Genomic DNA, 21,170 nt, shown 5'->3' on the forward strand with positions numbered 1-21,170 from the left:
TTAAACCATCACTAAGGCTTTTGGACGACCTGGAACAATGGTTCTCAAACTCCAGAAGTATAAGAATTACCTGCAGCCCCTGTTAAAAATGCAAACCCCTACTCCTCACCCCACCAACCCAATTCCATTTAAACAGGCCTAGGGAGGAAGAGACCCAGGAATATGCATTTGAACAGAAATACCAGGTGGTCCAAATGGAGGGGTCCACATCCATGACAACCCCTGTTCCTTTGAAGAAGTGGCCTCATTTTAATACTCCGGTAAAAACGAAAACATGCCCAAACATGAGTATTCCCCAAGGTTGAGTCCTTAGACCTCTGCTTAACAGTCTTTTAAGAGTGATAGTCTGCTCCTGAAGGATTCCGTCACAACACGTGAGCACGGCGTCTCCACTCGCAGCCCAGACATCCCCCTTGCAATAGACCACTCTCCTGAATTCCAGTCCTGCCTCTGGCAGTGCCAGCTAACCCTGCCCAGTAGGCTCACTGCCTCGAGACCAGGGACTGGGTCTGTCTTGTCACCACTGTATATCGGGCTACTAACTGGCACACAGCAGGCACTTAATAAACACACGGCGAACATATACATGTATGTAACTTCCCGGCTTCAATCAATATCAACATGTTTACAACCAAATGAGTTGTATTTTGCTCCCCAAAATCTGGCTGCCCTTTCCACCTTTTCTTATATCTCTGAAAAGAACCACCTTCTGTCAAACAAACCTAATGTTTAGGTTTGTCTTTTAATCTTCCACTGTCATGAGACCTCTGCCACTCACTGTCATTACGCCACACTACTACCCAATACTGTGCTAAACTCCCTGCATGGACTCGGTCACGTGACCCTGGTTAAACCAGGATAAAGGAGGAATCGCTCTGCCCCCATTTGAAGATGCGCCAATTTACATAAGCCCCACGTGACCCTGTAAGGAAGATACACTTCCGCTGCCACTTTACAGACGAGGAGACTGAAGCACAGAGAGGAGGCCGCCTGCCTGAAGTTACAAAACTCAAAAGAAGTGGAGGTGGAACTCTAACGCAGAGCCCTGGGCCCAGTCTGTGCCCTTCCCCACCACGTACAATGCCTCTCAGGTGAGCACTGATTGATGCCTGACGCCTGGCTGGTTTGGGGCCCTTGAGTCCTCCAAAAACTCCTCTGAGGAGAGCACCCTCATTCTCACCTCCCTCAGCCTTGTCTCCAGCTCCAGTAGACGATTCTTGTCGCTGTGGTCTTGGTGGCTGATTTTTTCCAGCTGCTCCTCCAGCTTCCGGTTCTGGGCCTCCAATTTCCCAGCCTGTGTCTCCAGGTAAAACTTCTGTTGCCTGAGTTCTGAAATCATCTCTTCCTGAGCCTTCCTGGTGGGGGTGGTAGGAGGAGCCAAGCAAAATCAGAGTCTCGTCAGAGGTGAGAGCATGTCCCCTCGGAAGGACAGACAGAAACAGAGCGAGAGATGTGTCTTAGTAAGTGACCACGGTCATTCCAGGCTAGCTCTGCTCTGACCTGGCCTTATGTGCATGATCCCGGCATGGGGACCTGGGGTCTATTTAATCCTCATGGCTCAGCGTCCCTCATCTATGCGATTAAGTAAGGTCGGGGGGATGTGAGAGGTACTACTATGCCACTCCTTTAGTAGGCCCTTTTTTTTGAGTCTGTATAGGAGGACCCTATACAGTACCAAGAGTACCCTAATGACTCATTAAGGCAGAAGATGGAGAAGAAAGGGTGCTGAGGAGAAACAGTGCTATTCCTTCTCCTTCTCCGTGGACCAGCACGTGCTCACCTCTCCATCAGACCACTCAGAGCATCAGAAGCCGGAATGACTCAAAGACCAAAAAGCGGTCTCCCAAGACGGTTTAAACTAAACGGAGATGTTTTAGAAGATCTCCTGAAAACTGTAATTCTTTGGGGGGAAAAGATTAAGATTAAAATGCTTCTGGAACAAAAAGAGTCCTTGCTGAACCCCAAACTTCACCCCTCTCCCCCAGGGCCTGACTTAACAACAGCAAAATGGACGGCCCATCTGGACGCACACAGGTTCACCTCTGGCTAATTACGGGAGGCAAGGCCGGGGAACAAGGACCGCAGCTTTCCAAAAGCAAACTATAAATAGCCTCATTAGAGAGAGCGAAACACTGTAATCTGATGGCAATGTGAAGCATTTAAGAAAACTCAGCTCAAAAAACAGGACATGGCAGAAAGAGACCACTTAAGAGAGGGCAAAATTTCATTAAGTCCGGGGTAGGGAGGGGTAGTGGGTCCAACTACAGAAGTAATTAAATCTGCTCCAGCTCCATGGGACAGAGGAACAGAGTTTATGCCACCAGAGAGAAGACCAAAGTGTAATCATGCACGCAGTTAGAATTTGAATACTTACATGTTCCTCTGGGTAAAAAGGCTGCTGTTGGCTGCAAGTTTATTGGCTTCTGACAATTCCACAATCCTCTGTTCCAGGGATCTGATCTTGGAATCCATAGCATTGATCATCTGAAACACAGGGGATCCCTGAAACCTCACACACAGACAGTTGTCCCAGAATGAGAGTAACGTAGGCCGCGTGGGAAGGGTAAACGTCTCATCTGAAATGCAGGCAATCTGACCAGAGGTAACAAGGGACTCAACTGGCCTGTCACCCTGAGGATCACAGATCTTACCGCTCAAATGAATGGCTCATACTTGTTTTATTACACAGAGATTACACGTCCCCACACTAGCTAATTGGCTTACATTAAAAACATGCAGAAAGTTCTATTTCCGGAGCCTGACACTCTATAAGTAAGCGGGCCTCATTAAATCCCCATGTCATCTACATGTGGCCTGAGCCTGCAGGAGCCTCTAACCTGAATCTGCAAGTTCATACTTCTCATCACCCATGGGGCTGTCATTTTCTGAGTGATTCCTTTTTACCCAGCCACTATTGTCCTAGATTCTCTACATCGAAGTTTCGCCGACATAATGAATCATAAAAATCGGGGGGAGGGGGGATGTCCTGGTTAAAAATACAACTTCCCAGGACCCTCCTTTGGAGGTTCTGACGTAGGAAGTCTCAGTGGGGTCTCAGATAATATGCAGATTAACAAGCACTGAAGGAGAACCGCATGAGCAGTTCCTCTGAAACACCTGCCTACATGGATTAGAAAGGAGAGAAAGAGGCAAATAAAAAAAAGGAAGACACATGAAGGAGGCCAAGGGACACTGGGCATCTTGGCAGGGAGCATTTTGAAGGATGATGTTCTAGCTGGTAACAGACTGGCTCTTAAAGAAGAGTGTGAAAGGCTAAATTGGCCGCCCTGAGCCGCCACCTCCACTGCTTTTACGAGAGGGAATTCACAGAGAGAGCTACCTGTTAGCAACGAACTCCACAGGACAAAACAGAAAAAAAAAAAAAAATTCATTGGCTGAAATGGACTCATCTCAGGTGTGTGGTTCCTGGCATGGTTTACAAAGCCTACTTTCAAGACTGGCCTTGCGATTCCTTAGACCTACCGCCTTCTGCTCGCTGAGAATTTTGCCTTTCTCGTGGGCCTCCTCTTCGTGTCGCTGCATCATATTCTCCAGAGTCTCTTTATCGGCCAGGTCCTTCTTTATCTGATTGTCCAAGACCTGTGGGAAACAAAAGGAGAAGTTAGTTCACTGAGCAGCAAAGCTGAGCAGGAAGACTAACCGGGACCACTTGAGAAAAACGGGAAAAGGAGGGGAAAAGCAATGAAGAGGACAAGCCCTCCGCACTCTGGGGCAGAGAGAGGGGTTGGGAGTCTGTTTCTCAGCCACGAGGAGGTTAAGAAATCAGGTACCACCATGAAACAGCCAGTAACTCATGGACTTGAACTAAGAGCTTATTTTAAAATCAGCAGTCAATAAAGACCCGAGTGGTCTATCAAAAATGGAGGGGGGGCTCCAAAATTAGAGAAGAAAAAAATAGATCTCCACAGATCTCATAATTTGCAGACATTACCTGGGGACAACTTTATCAATAGCCAGTGCACCAGGAGTTTTCAGAGCATTACTTGCTCTTAATTAATTTGTACCAAATTAATCTAGATAGCTCTGGGCTGTGTACAGAGAGATAGAGAGCTGGAGCCTGAGAAAGTCTGTGTGACCAAGGCTGATGTTCAGAAACAGCCAGGGACAAGAGGATTTTTTGCCCCACCAATGAAGTAAGTGGAGAGTCAACATAAAAGAAAGGAAAAAAAATGCCTCTTTCCTCTGTTATTTCCTCTGATCCAGATGCAAAAAAAAAAAAAAAAAAAGTCACTGGAAAGAGAAACTTTCCCCAGGGGAAGAGAAATCATGTGTTCTCAGTGCTGAGAACACCACTGTAAGCACCTACTGTTCCCAAGAGGAAAAAAAATGAAACGGCAATGGTGTCACCATCCGCCAGCTTGATCTAATGTTCTGCGAGGCACACACGCAGCCCTACCAGTTGCCAAAACAAGCCAAAAAGGAAAAAAAGGAAGACATCATAACTTGTCCGAGCCTTTGACCGCAACGCTGTGTTTCTCATCTGCGAGAATCTACTCTGCTGTTCTGCACAACACCAACTGCATCTGTCACGGAGGAGAAAGCTGAAAGAATTGGGGTCACCCATGGGACTGAAATCTGCCTTTCCCACAATGCCTATTGTGAAGGGACCTTCGTAGCTTATGGGGACATCATCCCTAAAAAGAGCCAGGCAGCAGGGAGGGGGCCACGAGATAAAGAAAGGAAAGAATGGATTTCAAAGAGGGCTTTAAACTAGAACCGACTGATGGAAAAAAATAGAATGAGAGTTGGTGGAGAAGAACAAAAGGTGGAGGACAGGGTCATGGGAAGAGGGAAGATGCTCAATAGGAGAAGCGGCCCATTCTCTTAGATGTCGGGGTGTGATTCTAAAATTATGAACAAGAAAAGGATAGAATCTAGGCTATGATCATAATTATTACTAAAGCGGCCTTACAGAGCCTGAAACGGAAAACATAAAGCGGAACAGGCTAAAAAGAAATGCTTTCATAAAAATTCCGGGAGGGATAACAGAAGAAAACAGATCTTTCCTAGGACCTATAAAACAAAGTTCTTTCCATCTGGAAGGCAACAGAGACCACGTAACACCTACGCCAGGTATGCTTTTTTACGAGGTGCTAATGCAATAAAGCACATTTTCAGGATGCCTCTGCTCAAAACAAGACCCCAGCTCTGGCAGTGACGCACACCAGTAAGAGGTAAGGCGAGCCTGAAGGAATAAGTCTCTGCCAAGAACATACACATCTCAGCTTTGATAGGATCAGACTAGCAGGAGGATGAGCAAGAAGATGTTTGGAAGGAAGCAAGGTATTTGAGAGATTCCACTGCAGACATTTAAATCAATTTAAGTCAGAACATGGCTTTTTGACAAGAAAGTCAATATAATCACACAAATCACAATGAATTTTGCAAAAGGTTATTTTCATCATGCAATAGTGTCAATGGACTACTGTATACATTCTCATAATTGTCTGAAAGTTAGTTTATTCCAACGATAAAAGTCTAGAAGCCAGTGAGAATTCAAACCAAAAGGATTGGTATATAAAGTTTAAAATGCACTAAAGTAGAGGATCATTGTCACCTTTGAGTTATTTTCCTATATATATATATTTATTTATTTATTTTTTTTTTTAAATGAAAAATAACCAAAAGTAACACCAAGGGTAAAAGAAAGAAGGTGCCGGGGTGGTAAATGGTGACGATGCTGTGGGAGCACGTACATGTTCGGTTCTTCAAAAAAGGTCAGCTCTTTGAGAATATCAACCAAATCAACAACAGCATCATCATAAAAATTAAAAGCCTCCTTCACTGTCTGATTTGGAAAAGGAAGAAACAATATTTGAGATGTAATCCCCAATGTCTGATTCTCAAGAACATAAGAAATGAGTTAAAGGCTTGGTCCAAAATCATAATGAAAATGTGATGTGATTTTTAAAAGGAAATAAATAGGCTGGCATCTGTTTCTGATCACTGAATTTATTAATAATAATCAAACTGAAATAATTTCAATAATTGAAATAATAACTGATTGTATCATTTTATATGGTGGGCTAAATTATTTAGGTCAGCTATTGTACAGAGAATAACTTACAATGCTGGATAAAATACGGAAAACATTTTCCCAAAAGCACCTAAGAGTTGGCAAGAGAATCAGAAATTACAGACTAAAATCTAAGTGAAAGCATAAAACCTAGAAAGGTAAAATGGGCACAAAGCTGTTTTTAACTTGAGGGATTTACTAAACCAAATAAACTGGAGCTTCATTTTTAATAGCTTACAAGGGTAAGAAGACAGACAAATCAAAGCTCAGGGCCACCCCTCAAGGTGGGCACACATTTTCACTTAAGATCTCAAAGAATTCTCATTAATAATTTTCCAAGGAAAATGAGCTGTGCACCAGGAGACAGCCACCATGAACCAAGAGAAACCACAGAGCAGAAACAGACCTTCCAATACTTCAGATATTGCAATTATCAAGACAGATCATAAAATACTAGGCTTAATGCATTTCAAGAAATATAAAACAAGCTTAGAAATGAATGCAGGGAATAGAAAATGGTCTTAAATAATCTAGGAAATTTGAGAAAGAACCAAATACAAAAAATACAATAACTGAAATTTAAAAAGACTGATTACTTTCAAAGAAAGCAAAAGTTAGGCTGACAGCCGACTTCTCAATAGCAATAATGAAAACCAAAATTCAGTGGAATGATAACTGCCAACCTAGAATTCTATCCCCAGTCAAAACATCTTTCAAGAATAAGAATGAAATAAAGACATTTTCAGACAAGCAAAACAGAGAGCTTGTCAGCAGCAGATCTACACCAAAGAATGTCTTCAAGGATATACTTGAAACAAACAAACAAAAAAGGATCCCAAGTCTGAAATAGAAGAAAGAAACTGAAAGCAACAAATGTGGCGAAATCTGTCTAAATCTAAAACATCTTGGACTGAACGACAGTGGGTCAAAAAACTGAGATACGCGATGACTTTTTTTTTTAAATATTTTTTGAGCCTCTGACGTCCAAGCGTCCACCTGGATAACACCCCAAAACCTCCCACCAGAGCCTGAGGACAGCATTTACCCCAGACAGTCCTTTGGACTAGCAAGAAGTGGCCCAAAGTGCCCAGGAAGAGAGAGAAGCTATGTGGTGCTACAAGAGGAATGCCAGGAAAGATCAGAAAGTGCCGTTACTTTAATTTTTTCCTCGTAGTGCTGCTCTTTCTGTTTCAGGTGCACCTCTAGGTGCTGGGCTGAGAGCTGGGCCTCTCGGTGCTTCTCCTCCAGCTCCTGGACATAAAAAAAGAGATGGTCAGGTGTGCAAAGGGCAGGGACTAGCCAATGTACATTAGACAGTCACAGGAAACATGACTTTGGCACAGGCAACAGGTATCTGTTCCTTCATCACTAGCCCTAAGGCTCTTGGGAAGGAAACCACCACTGAGCCTTGGCCCTGGGTTTCCCAAGTCCAAGTATTCACATATAGACACACACAGCTGGTGGGCTAGGATCAGAAATCTGTCAGTGTGACAGGTCAAACAAAGACAGCTCTTCAGCTCTGCATAGAGAAATAAGAGTAACAAGGCAACATTTGAAAGTTTAGTACAGCACAAAGCCCCTGACCACTACCTTGAGCCTCGGGCCATTTTCACTATTATAACAGCCTTAAACGAGAAAAGTAATTTTAATTTACTTTAAATTTAAAGTTAATTTATTATTACGGTAAAAAATATTTTGTATTTTTCTCATTAACAAAATGATTGCTCAAGAACCCTAGCTAAGGAGCAAAACTAACGTTACAATTCAAACACTTTGAGTTTGGAATGATCATTTTAACTGACTGGTACATGGAATACGTGCATGGAGACATTCATATGATACAATGTTTACATGATACAATGCTAATGGGAACAAAGCAGAACATAAAATACACTAATAATAATGATGTAAATATGTATGCGTATGTAATAAAGATGGGAAGAGAATTTGGAGTAACATAAGTAGCTCAGATTGAATGTTCTCTTCATTCTTCTAAGTATTCAGATTTTAAACAAAATTGTTATTCATTTGAAAATTATACTATTCATTTGCCAATGTATTATAAACGGATCTATAAAAGGCAGCATTCAATTCAATGAAACATTCTCTAAATGCAGATATCATATCTGCATTCACATTAATTCTTATGAATCTGGACCCATTAGTTAATTACTAATAACAAAAGTCGTTACTCCGAGTTTTCATCTCTTCACAGTATTATGAAATTTTTCTTTGAAATGGAAGTAATTACAAGAATTTTAAAGAATGAAGAAATTATACAGGATATGTCCATGAAATGGGAAGAAAACACTTTCAAATTTGCATGCACATAAAATGTTACTGATTAAGCTCTTGAAATTCTAAAGTCTGCAAGTGTTGACTTTGCTTTGGGGGGGCCAATGAAGTGTTCAGCTTTAAGAGCAGGTGCTCAAGGTCTGTTGCAATCTAACCGATGTGATCTTGAAAAGTTGAACTTAGGACATGGTTCCATAGTGTAGCGGTTAGCAAGTCTGCTTTACACACAGAAAGTCCTGAGTTTGCGCCCCAGTGGAGCCACGGTCCATGGTCTACAGCCATGCCACCCTGAACAAGCCGGATGTCTGATCTCAGAAGCTAAAACAGGGTGGGGCCTGGTTAGTACTTGGATGGGAGACCACCTAGGAAGACCAGATGCTGTAGGCATAAATAATAATAATAATAAAAAACTGAACGTAAAGAGGACTTTAATTAATAAAAGCATACTTTAAGGGCTTTGTGTACACTAAAAGATCTCCTGCAATGACTTCTTTTATTAAAGCAAAAGACTGCTATAATGAATGAGAACCCCAATTATCTGTTTGAAAAGTTCTTGCCAGAATAGCAAATATTTTGAAACAATGACATTTTGGGATCTGTTTCCAAGCATTATCATTATATGATGACATTAAGGACCACCTCTGCCCATGTCCTAGATATTTTGCAGCCTAAGTGCAGGGTTCTTGAGCAAAAGGCACCTTCCAATAAATGAAGTCACAACTGCAAAGGTACTCGAGCAGGTGACAAGATAGATTAAGACAGAGAAATCTGCTTACTTTTCCTTTATGTTAGAAGTCACTTGATAGTCATCTTAATTTCAGTTCTCATAAGATAGCACAGGAGTGAAAATCAGAATCTAAAACCAGGTCCAAAACTCAGATACCTGAGACTAACAACTTTTAAGACCAAATTTCTGGTCTACATATGAATGGGAATTTACAACATATCATCGAATAACATAGAACTCTATATACCTACATTTTAATTGCAAGTGAACCTTTGGAAAAGCAGATATTCTAAAATCTGACTTCTTGGCAGTTTGGCATTTTTTGTTGTTGTTGTCATTTTTTTTAAACGTTAACTTTTCTATACGTATTGGATCAAACTCTTCAGTCCTATTACACAAACACTGTCGTTTGCTGCTATATTTCCAGCTCCTAGAACAGTGCCTGGCACATAGTAGAAGCTCATTAAATATTTGTTGAATGAATGAATGAACACATCACCAGTAAACAGAGAAACATTTTGCAACCACAAGAGACTTAACCACTTTGTTTGCACCAAGCAAGAGACAGCAGTGGTGGGATCTCGGTGGGTTCTAATCTCACTCATGTTAAAATTCACACACTTGACAACCGCCAAGAGAAACTTCGATGACGGAACAAGAGAACAGAAAAGAAAGACTAACAGCCACATTTGCCTTTGTGTACAGACGTATATATGAAGACTGTGTGTCAAAGCAAAACAATCCAACCAATTTCTCCTTCAAGAGCATCCATAGGCTCAAGAAAATATACAAACATAGAAATGTAAAGTTTTGAAGGATTTTTTTTTTTTTTTTTGCATTAAGTATAGACCTATAAGTTGGCCATTCCTGAGGTCATATGGTTGCTGGTGACTCATTTCCCAGAAGTGATGCAGAGAGAGAGAGAGATGAAGTAACCTGCTCACCACCTCGCCTCCATATGGTAGAGAGGAACAGCCGACTACTCGAGTCTCTCCTGGGTGGGGGAACTCTGAACGGACTCCGAGTCATCACTAAGTGGCACCAAATTCCTGGCTTTGGGACTGAGATTCAAGGAGAGTCCTTCAAAGGTTCGCCTGCCTTCCACCCTGGCAGGGACAAACACCGCCCGAGCCTTCCTTGATTAAGTTAATTTGGTTATTAGAGCCAACAACAGAATCATGATGATTACAAATCTAAAAAAAAAAGATCTGCTACATCTAAGGAAATTGAAAAAATAATAATAACAACAATCAACTGTAGCAGAGAGAGTGAGTGGGTGAACATGGATCTGTGACAAATACTACACTGAGAAAAACAATTCTGCATGACTAATTTCTTTCTCCTCCAAAAACAAGGATCTGGGTTTTGGTCTAAACCCCTACGGCTTTTTAAATTGGCTTGCGAAGTTAACAGCCGTATAAAACTCTGCTAAGAGAAGCACATAAATGCTACTGTAGAAATCTATCGGAAGTGACAGAGGATGCACTTTCATATTTTAAAATGTCAGGCCGTAGCAGACAGAAGCAAAAAAATAATAATATTTACGGATCTGTTACCGGGGCTGAAACGTCCCACACTGGGTTACTCGCACTCTCCTCTGATGTGGCGCATACACTGAAGCTTCTCTTAACTCACCTACGCGGAGATACGTCCCCTCTTTTGACCCCCTTCCCTCTGCAACCTCTAACCTGTTATCTTTTAACTCTTCAACTTTCGTTCCTGCTCACCAGAATTTTATCAGCCATCTGCTGGATCTGTTGGGATTTTGTCTGGATGTCATCCTTCAGTCTGTTTTCTCTACGCTCCATGGTCTCTAGCCTCTTTACCTTGTTCTCCAGAGAATGGCGGCGTTCCTGTAGATCGTGAATCAATCAGAGAATTTTAATGGAGTAACTGCTATGGGCATAACGCCTGCGCCGAGGGAGAGAGCCCTCAAGAAGCACACACTCGAGGCGGAAGGGGAAGTCTCAGGCACCCGCGGCAACAGCGAAGAAAGTAAGACTCTATCATTCGAGTACTCAGCTGTGAAGGTTACCAGAGTGCATTCATTCATTCAAATATTTACCAAGCGCCTACTATCTGCAAAAGTACCATGCTAGGCATCACGGAAAATACAGAGAGGAAGCCGGCATAATTCCTGCCCTTGGAAAAGATAAGACAAACACAGATAAACATAATATAGGTTAAGAGAGGGAAGAGCCATACAGCAAATAGGTACAGAGTGCTGCGGGAAGTCGTAGGCAGGAAAGAGGACATTTTACCCAACAGGTGGCGGGGAAGAGTCGCAGAGACGTGGGCTTTGGAGAGGGCTGGGATGTGGAGGGCAGAAGAGGTTGGAGGGAGGCCTTTCAGACAAAGGCCGGCACATCCGCAGAAACACGCAGGTGGTCGAGAGCCATTTAGGCCCCGGCTGAAGCCCAGAGTGGCTACAGCTTAAGAGGAGTGACAGGGAGTAACAGCAGAAAAGGTGAAAGGGGAGTATTTTCGGGTCAAATAGCTGAGTGTCATGTACCGGGCTCAGGGATGCACCTAAGATATTTAGAAGCCCTGAAAGGTTTGGGATGGGGCAGGGGGTGCTGACGAGCTCCTGTCTGAGGTCCATTGAGTCTTAGGGTGTATGAGCTAGCTAGAAGGAAGGAGCGACTGGAAGCAGAAGTCCAAAAAGTTACTATTTGCTCAGCTAAGAGGAAGAGGGCCTGGACTCTGAGACCTACAGAAATGGCTAGCGAGGGGATGGATGGGGGAGACGTGCAGCTGTATTTAGAGGACTGAGTGACTCACTGAATGGCAGGGTTCAAGGAGAAGCAGAGATGATGTTAAGGTTTCAAGCCTGGGGTGGCTACATGAATGACGGTGGCCCTGACCGCCGTGAGGAAATTGAGAGGGAAACGCAGCTCGTTGGGGAAGAGCCCCAGTTCCTTTTAGATTCAATTCACTGTTCAGACACCCAGTCAAGATGTCGGGGGGACAGTGGGAAATACTGCCTGAAACGTGGGTGAGGATGGCCCCAAAGAGACATGCCAGCACTGTGACAGGGAAAGGCGGAAGGCCCAGCAACAGGGGGGACGGTTGAATCAAACTATGGCACATCGGTTGTGTAGACCAATCACCACGGCGCTACGGGAGGTGGAGAGGAGAAAAAAGGAAATGTCACTTTTTATTGTATAGTTTTCAGTAATGTTTAAGTTTTTGACAATGAGGAGACACTTGAGCATTTCCTATATAATTATATGTAAACAATTTCAACAACAACAACAACAAAGAATATGAGAGAGAGAAAAGGCCCAAAAATATAGATCTGGAAAGTCATCAACACACGGGTAGGTAATAGCTGAAGCCTTGAAAATTAACATGTTATTAACACTGTGGGGAAAAGGCAAGGAAAAACAAGGGTACAGAGGGAAGGAAAAGAAAAACTCAAGGACTGCGTTACAGTTCATCTATGTAACCATAAGCCCTCCCAGAGGTGAGCAAGTCGGAGGAAAAACAGAAAGGGAAAGCTTTTATCGAAACATCTTTCTACTTGAAGCTGCTATGACAAATCCTTCTTTTCCCCTTTGGGGAAAACATTTCCAAGCCTCTCACATTTCAAAGATATTTGCAGAAAGGAAAGCGGTTTGGCCCAACAGAAGCAAGAGGTGGCTGTGTGGTTCCTCTCCCTTGGCACAGCCAAAGGCCGGTCACAGTTGTTCGCAGGTGGCCACGCCCGGACCAGTGTCAGTCCGCCACGGGCTAGAAGCCTCCTACTCACCTCGGCCTCAACTAGCTTCTTTTTTATGCCCTCAGAGGAATCCTCGCGGTTCTGCAGCTTCTCCAGCTCACGTTCGGCTCGCTCCTTTGCCTGGCGGATATTCTGTAGCAGCTCGGTGGCCTCTGCGCTGGCTTTTACAGCCTACCAGGAAAGAGGGAACAGGACACAGATGGCCAAATTTATTCAATATTCTCAAGAGAAAACATCAGGGAACAGTAAGTATGTAGAGTATATCCACTTTTCAAAACAGATAAACATTTGCTTTATTCTGTTACTTCATCTAAGATGCATTAGATATATATGTATATATTAACATTACTGAATTTGGAATGCATCCTACAATTAATATTGACAGCATTTTCTTCTTTGCATACATAAGATAATGATGGACCTGAATTTCACTAGCATCGCAGATTCAATGCAACGTAGTAAATGCAAACACGAAAGTCTAGAATGATTTATTTACCCAGGTATTAATGTATTTACATCAGAGCATTAATTTTCTCCATATTTAATTACCTCATTTGCTAATTTTCCTATGGGGAATTTGTACTACGTTTATAAGAAAACAAAGATAAAAACTACAATTTAAACTTTTTTTCTTCAAATAAATACCTTTCGAAGGGCACAGCAATCACTGTGTTCATGGTAATTTGCAAATCCATATTTTTTAAAAAAACAGCTAGACCTTTTGAAGTTAATTTTTATTTGGGTCTTAACTATATTGCAGCTCTTACGGCATCACAGTAAAGCTCTGCATTTAAGAGACCGACAGCTTCCCACTTACTTGCTTTAAATTAAAATTTTAAAAAGTAGAAACAAAATTTAAAGTGGGAACTGCAGGAAAACTCCAATTTCAAGACCAGCACTGTCCAAAATGGGAGCCACTAGCCACATGTGGCCCTGGAACACGAGAATGTGGCCAGTGTGACTGAAAAGTAAGTTTTTAATTTTATTTAAATTTAATTTATTTAAAAACTGAAATAGTGTATATGTTTTATTTGTGACACATGCTGCCACAATATTTTGGATATATTATTTTAAATAAACTATATCATTCAAATAATTCCACCAATGTTTCTCTTTGCTCTTTCTAATGTGCCTACTAGAAAATTTTAAATTACAGCTATTGCTGACACCTGTGGCTTACATCAGACCTCTGTTGGAGACCACGGTTCTAGACGAAAACATGAGTCTTCACACAAGCTTCTAACTGAAAGAGGGCAGTACAGGTTTTCTTTAGTGAGCTCAAGAATAGGTAAGAAGAGGAGAGATGAATGGAGAAAGAAAATGTGGTATGTAGTCAACGGAATATTACATAGCCTTGAAGAAGGAGATCCTGTCACATGCTACAACATGAATTAAACTCAAGGACATTATGCTAAGTGAAGTAAGCCAGTTGCAAAAGGACAAATACTGTATGATACTACTCATGTGAAATATCTAAAGCAGTCATAACCATAGAAAAAAGGTGGTTACCAAGGACTGGGGGAAAGAAAGGGGAAATTAGTGTGTAGCAGGTATAGAGTTTCAGTTTTGCAAGATAAAAGGGTTCTATAGATTCTTTGCAGAATATGAACATACTTAACACTACTGAACTGTACTCTTAAAATGGTTACGATAGTAAATTTAATGTTATGTGTCTTTTAACACACTTAAAAAAAAAAAAGAAGAATAAATAAGAAAGGGCTCTGTTAAACTAAGCCAGTAAACACATTCACAAACATTCACAAGGCATGTCTGAGAACCACATTCATTCTGGCCTTTTCATTAGCATTTCCAGTGTTCGACTAGCACGAACTTTTGCAGGATTCTGTAAACCAAACCCACCCCCTTCCCCAACCACAAGATGACTCCACGGCTCCTCCCACATTCCAGCAATGCTGCCCACAGAGTTTCTGATTGAAAGCAGTCTGAGCCGTGACAAACACATGCATCTCTTTACAAATGTGCAAACTGGGGAGCCTGGCCCCATGAAGGGAGAGGGAGCCGGCTTCCTGAGCCTTGTCATAGTATAATTAGAACTTTTACTTGAGAGTCTCACACAGCTTGGTTTTTAAAAATAAACACTGCTGACACATCTCAAAAGGAAAAAGTATATTCATAACTCTCATATTTTCAGGTAATAGCTCACTCCCCCTTCATTTTCCTCAGTGCTGGGTGACTAATTCTGTTTCTTTCATCTCTCACGCTCTAGAACAAGGCAAAGTAAAGTATTTGGAAACAGAAATTAAGGTCCCAAAAAGTCACTTCGGGCTTACCTTTTCCAGCTTCTCTTGGAGCTCCTGAATTTTGAGCTGCTGCTCAGCATTAATCTATAATTAAAATCCCAGGAAATAAAGCAAAAGATAAACCAGTATTAAGATCTTGCTACGTTTATTGCAGTCCTATTTCCTTGAGGCTTCTGTGGGGTCTTTTTGTTTTGTTTTCCAGTACCTACTAAGGGAGAGGAAGAACAGTGGCCTATCCAAAAAGACTAGGTGTCCCGGTGCAAACCTCCATGCTGACCATTTCTCTAGAACCAGCAACATACAAACCGCAAAAAGAGAACCAAAGTCGCCCAGCACCTTAAAACAATGAGAATTTCCACAAATGTTTTACAAAGAGTCTGGGTTTATTTGTTGCCCTGAGCAGGCATGACAAGAAATGAGGTGTCCGTTATGCCTTTTAGCACCATAGCTGAAACTAAAAGTGACCACCTAGAAGTTGACCATCAAAATAAACCTAGACGAAAGTTCTCTATTCATTGCAAGAGTATTCTCCCCAGTGACTGGCCACTAATAGTAACTTTTAAAAGATTATCTACCAAAAACAGCAATACCAATAATGGAAAATACCTTCTCCAGCTTGGAATATTCTCCCACTTCGGGCTTCCCTTGATCCTTAGCCTGTAATTTAAAAGATACACCATAATGGGAAGTCTCGAGAACATTAAAATCTAATAGATAACACTGCCTGCTGTACTTTCTTGGTCTCTGTGACCAAAATAATAATGCGGATGATGATAATAAATAGGTTATCTTCTAGAAAAACCAGAGGCTTTCCAGGGTATCCGATTATTTCCCAAATGTATACTCATTAAGCTAGTATTCCCTTTATTCTTGCTAAGATCACCCATGACTCTACCCCCTAAACACCCTGCTGGCTGGTGGCTAGCTACCTTCATCAGTTTATGCTGACACTCTGTGGCTTTCCGCTTGAACTCTTCAGCGGCGAGCCGAGACTCTCTCAGCTCGGATTCGTAGAGATCACTCCGTCTTCTTGCTGAAACCAGGTCCTCTTCCAACTGATTCATCATCAACCTCATTTCTTCCACTTGAGCCTGGTACTCCTAAAGAGCAACGGCAGAAAGGTGAACTTCAGAACTCCTAAAAGAATACTTTGACCACAGAGGGAAGATGAAAATTGAAGAGATTGGCAGAGAGGAGACCTAGACAGAAGGTGAGTTGACAGATGGGCAAAAGGGAGAGGTGTGGGAGGACGAAGAGGGGGAACAAAGTATTAAATCTTTAAACTGTTTTAATGCAGAATCTGTATCACTAGTAACACCATTTGGAACGCATGTGCCTATAATAAAATCTTTTGAGCAGATAATACCACAAATAAGCAGAACACCTCTAAGCATCTGTAACACAGGAAAGCTAGAAGGGATGTTCTTTAAACAACCAGGATAAACTGCTTATGTGTAGCTTTCCTCCAAGGGTAATCGTTTATATAGATTTGTCCTTTAGAAGTCATGTGCTCCTAACATAATTAGATATGGTACTAGTTTTAAAATTAACCTTTCAGATGGCACAAGGGGATAATTGGAAATCTTGATGGAAAGAATCTTGGAAGGTGAAACTCATCATGTCAGTTTCTCACCATTAATTTTTCTGGGCCCAAAACTGAATGATGAAACTTAACAATGCTCTTGAAAAGCAAGTCACCCTGAAATTTGGAAGAGTCACAATACTCTGGCTCTGGTCAAAATAACGTGTGAGAAAAATTCCAGAGAAAGAATTATCTTGTTCCCTCAAGCAAACCCTTTAAAGTGATCCAAACAGCCTGACCTTTTCTAAAATGCATTTCTAAGATCAAAACAGAACATATGAAATGAGATTTTTCAAAATTGGATTTACCAGAAGAAATGGGCAATGGTTTTGAAAATTCTTTGTTAGCAAAATCAAAGTTTATACATATAAAGATTATGAATGAGCATTTATCCAACCCAAGGTGCCTGGTGGGGGTGGTATATAAAATGAAAAGAATAAGGAATTGAATCAGACTGTCTTTGACATTCACGATACACAGTGAATATCTCTAAGATCCATTCACCCAAGTAATAATTGAAGAGGTATCAACAGAGCAAGGATGGGGCTTTGTAAATAACAGGGTATAGAGTAAATCTTTCATCCTATTGTAACAGGCAGTCCCCTCAGTGCACACAAAAGGAGAGGTGATATTCCTATGAAGATTGGGTAGTTTTCATGCAAGCACACCTCTCTCTACATCATTGGAAAGGAAAAAAATGTCCCCAGAGTAAAGCACGGTCTCATTTCACTCCACCCAAAAATATACTGTTATTGAAGGCCAATCTTAGAAGTCCTGGGGGAACCGGTTTCCCGGGTGGTGCACCCTAAGTGGGTGATGCGGGGTGATAAAACCCAAGGGCTTTACAACCTGCTCGCGGTGATCTGAACCCAGAGCGGAACGTGAGCCATTATGTATTATGGGAGACAATACATCTTCGACTTGGGGTTTTTCTAGAACCCTCAGCGAGGGTCGCATTCTGATTTCTGTGGCCCTGAGTACTGCGGCTTCCTGGACGCCTTCCTCCATAATTAATTAACTGATTGATAGATAGAGAAATAAAATGAAAATTATATTTTATAACTGTGTTCATATAAAGTCCAAAACACTAATATTATCTATGAAAAGTTTTTTGATCTGAAAGCTCAATTTCTTTCTTCTAAAGTAAAAAAAAAAAAAGTTTGTTGTTTTTTTTTTTTTATCATTTTATGGGCACCCAAAAGTACCATGAGCCCTACCCACAGCCACAAATACCAAAGTGTGGAGAAAGCAGAGCTGGGAGAAAATCTTGGGCATCTTTTATCCTCAAGCTCCCTTTTCTTTCTTAAACTTGTGTCAGCGAGAAGGGAATATAATTTTCATGTTTTGGCAAGAGCAAGGACAGAGCGGCTGTTCATCCCCCTCAACGATTCTCTTGCCTCAGCTGTTGGTGCCCAGGGGAGGAAGGCAAAAATCAGGCCACATCTCTGCCAGCAATCTGAACCCCTGGGGCACCCAGCCTGCCACAGGCACCTAAAGGAATTTCGTCTACCTCACTTGTTGAGCCGCTGTTATTATGCTGGATACTTCAAGGCAATCTTATCAACCCAACAGCTAACCAAATCCCTGCTTCAGAAAAAGTCTGACAGATCATCGGGTCTGTGTCCAAGGACAGCTGAGCGAGCTGTCATATCTCAGCACGGACTGAATTATAAGTCACGGCTGAGCGGGATTAGGATGGGAACCATGAGTCACTTTTGAAGCCTGTCTAAGGTAAGTCTTCTGAATGGAGCGTCAGAATTTTGTGGAAAGGAAGTATCAGACATAGTCCTATTCAATCAGAAATCCTGAGACAACGAATGCCTTCCATATTATCCAAACTTCTGTTTCCCGTCCTGAGGAGTGTGCCAAGGGGAATCGGCAACTGCTAGTCATGACGCATGAATCAAACCATCACGTGAGACTCTTAAATGTTTGTACTTTAAACCAAATCCAAATACTCTATAGGGAGTAGCTAAGTAGAAGCAAAATATTAAAAAATTAATAGTTGTATAGAAATTAGCTTTCGAGATAAAGAGTGGGGGCAAAAAAAATGCCAAATCTGGGAGGAATCGGCATGCTGCAAACCAAATATTAGGAGTTTGCTGAAAGCATGAAATGCTTTTTTTCTGGACTGCAAACAGCCTGCTCTCACAAAACTTATCAAAAGTCATTTTAATAAATCCTTCTTCTGATGAGAAATCAAATCTGAAACTAAGAAATTTTCTTTGTGGAACTTTTAGCAGTCGTTAAATCTAAAACTCCACATGCATGCCAACTGTGATATGAATCACAAAAGACATTTCTTTGAACTTAACCACCTTTCAAAATGTCCCGATAATTCTGTTTCTATGGAATTCATGGACACCAGCTGCTCCCTCTAGTGGCCAAACACAGCTTTCATTTCCCCCAGGATGTCACCAAAAGCAAATTTCCAAACGCATTGAACGAATGGGAGAAAAAAAAAAAATCCCACCTCTTGAAACTTTTAGGATAAAAAAAAACTTTGTTGATAAAGGAGCAATGAATCAACTATAAAAGCAGATTTTTCAAACTGCACACGTGGCCTTCAAAATTTCTAAGATTAGTATCGTTGTTCAGAAGCCTGATAACCAGATTGCTACGTTTCCTCTGCATATTTACATTTTTATTGTGCAAGAGAATATTAACCAATCATTTAAAAATATGAAGGTGAGAAACAGATTATGCCAACAAAACCCTCCCAAAACAATAATTCTTCCTTTAAAGAATAGTTAGTGGATCAAATTATTTGCAAGAGCTTCTTACATTTCATTTAGCATCACCCAGATGGCTAAGTTTGTGCTACCCAGAGACAAAAATGTTCATTTCCATCACTGTTTACATTAGGTTTTCTGAAGTGAATGAGAGTTGCCTGGCAGCTGATAATTCAACTTCCCAATTGCACATTGTCATTTCTTCATTAAAGTTTCTATTTACGGTTTCTTCAAAGGACAGAAAAATCCATGCTAAAAAGGAAACAATGCAGTGAAATAAAAATGGACCATCTAGAAAGAAAACCCTTTTAGAAAAGGGGAGGAAAAAAAGAGTGGGCTTTTTAAAGGTCTCAGTGCTCTCTTCCGAACACACAGGATGGCTTCCTGCACCCAGATTTGCCAAGTTAAATCTTACTCGGCCTTAACTGCTCAAACTCTACTTCTAGAATATTTCTTTACATAAGTAGACCTATGGATTATCCAGGCTTCTCTCAAAAATTTAAAGTATATTTGAAAAGCTATAAAAATATTCAAGTTTTTTTAATAGCCTAAAGCAGAGGATGGCATACTTTTCCTGCAAAAGGCTATATATTAAGCAATTTCAGCTTCGTAGGCCACATCGTCTTGGCCACAACCGCACCCTCTGCCACTGTAGCATGAGAAGCAGCTACAGACAGTGCGTAAATAAATAAGCATGGCTGTGTTCCAATAAAACTTTATTTATTATGGACACTAAAATTTGACTTCTACATATTTTTCACATGTCATGAAATATTCTTCTTCTTTTTTTTCCCATTTTTAAAAATGCAAAACCCATTCTTAGCTTGTGGCCATAGAAAACAAGTAGTGGACCAGATTCGTCCCAGAGGCTGCTGTTTGCCCAGCTTTGCTCTAAACCTATGCCACAGTAGCCATTATGGGGTGCAGATTTCAAAGGAGCTAGAACAAGCACTCTACAGTTTATACAAACCACGGAGAATTGAAAGTTTCCAAATGACCTATATACCTCTCTGTCTCCCCACTCTCCTGTCTCTTTTCCTCTCTGCCTCTCAAACACATCTCTCTGGAAATCAGAGGTCACACCGGCCGCCCTGCTCCCGGCAAGGCAGTCATACCTGCTCTTTGATTTCTTGGAGCTTCCGGCTCTGCTCTCTGATATCGTGGAGAAGCTGCAGTGCTTTGTCATCCTCCTGGGACACCTCCATCCGTGCTTGCTCCAAACTTCGCTTTAAGCTCTGCAGAAAGCAAAAATTTTAATAGGAATGCCCTGTGGATCCTGCTCTGTTTGAAAAGATTCATTAAGGGAGCTGCAAGCCGCTTCACAGACGCCAAGACAGTTTCGGGTGACGGACCAAAGTTGACAGCTTCCAGTTGGTTGCCGATTCCAGTTTTCATCCTGTAAAACCCCTGGATTCAAGAAACATCATCGCGACCTTGTAACCTTACGAATCTTGCCTGAAACTACAGCAACCTGTCTCCTACCACCAGATATCTACCTGTCGGAGCAGATACTTACTTGTGTGTTCAGGACTAAAAATTAGGATGATCCCTTAGCCATTATAACCACCATTGGGATGGCTACAAAGTCTTTTCTGTAATAACAGTTATGCAAGGACTCTCAAGTATACATCTCTTTCAAAGTAGCAATGACTGCATTCTCTGCCCAGTTGTCATTTAAGACTCTCCTAGCAGTCTATTTTCATTTCCTGGCTTACATCTCCTGGACACCTTTCATCCATAAGGTTCCCTCTATGCTTCAGTGGCACTGAAATATAGATCTGAAATACATAGCTGAATAACTTCACCCACCACTGA

At 41.6% G+C, this 21,170-nt stretch overlaps 1 protein-coding gene across 9 annotated transcripts in view; it reads right to left on the bottom strand.

Annotated features, from left to right (window-relative positions):
* Positions 1 to 21,170, bottom strand: part of CIT (citron rho-interacting serine/threonine kinase) — a 145,991-nt gene that overhangs the window by 52,825 nt on the left and 71,996 nt on the right. For all 9 annotated transcript variants that reach the window (XM_025044529.1, XM_015586835.2, XM_015586836.2 and 6 more), the window contains 10 exons: positions 20,471 to 20,590; positions 15,971 to 16,141; positions 15,648 to 15,698; positions 15,072 to 15,125; positions 12,811 to 12,951; positions 10,787 to 10,912; positions 7,193 to 7,288; positions 3,484 to 3,600; positions 2,375 to 2,484; positions 1,181 to 1,355 (listed from right to left, as the gene is read on the bottom strand). In XM_025044529.1, coding sequence (XP_024900297.1) covers positions 1,181 to 1,355; positions 2,375 to 2,484; positions 3,484 to 3,600; positions 7,193 to 7,288; positions 10,787 to 10,912; positions 12,811 to 12,951; positions 15,072 to 15,125; positions 15,648 to 15,698; positions 15,971 to 16,141; positions 20,471 to 20,590 — 1,161 coding nt within the window. The remainder of the gene's footprint in view (positions 1 to 1,180; positions 1,356 to 2,374; positions 2,485 to 3,483; positions 3,601 to 7,192; positions 7,289 to 10,786; positions 10,913 to 12,810; positions 12,952 to 15,071; positions 15,126 to 15,647; positions 15,699 to 15,970; positions 16,142 to 20,470; positions 20,591 to 21,170) is intronic.

Source organism: Pteropus alecto, unplaced genomic scaffold, assembly GCF_000325575.1.
Source record: "Pteropus alecto unplaced genomic scaffold, ASM32557v1 scaffold113, whole genome shotgun sequence".
Lineage (NCBI taxonomy): Eukaryota > Metazoa > Chordata > Mammalia > Chiroptera > Pteropodidae > Pteropus > Pteropus alecto.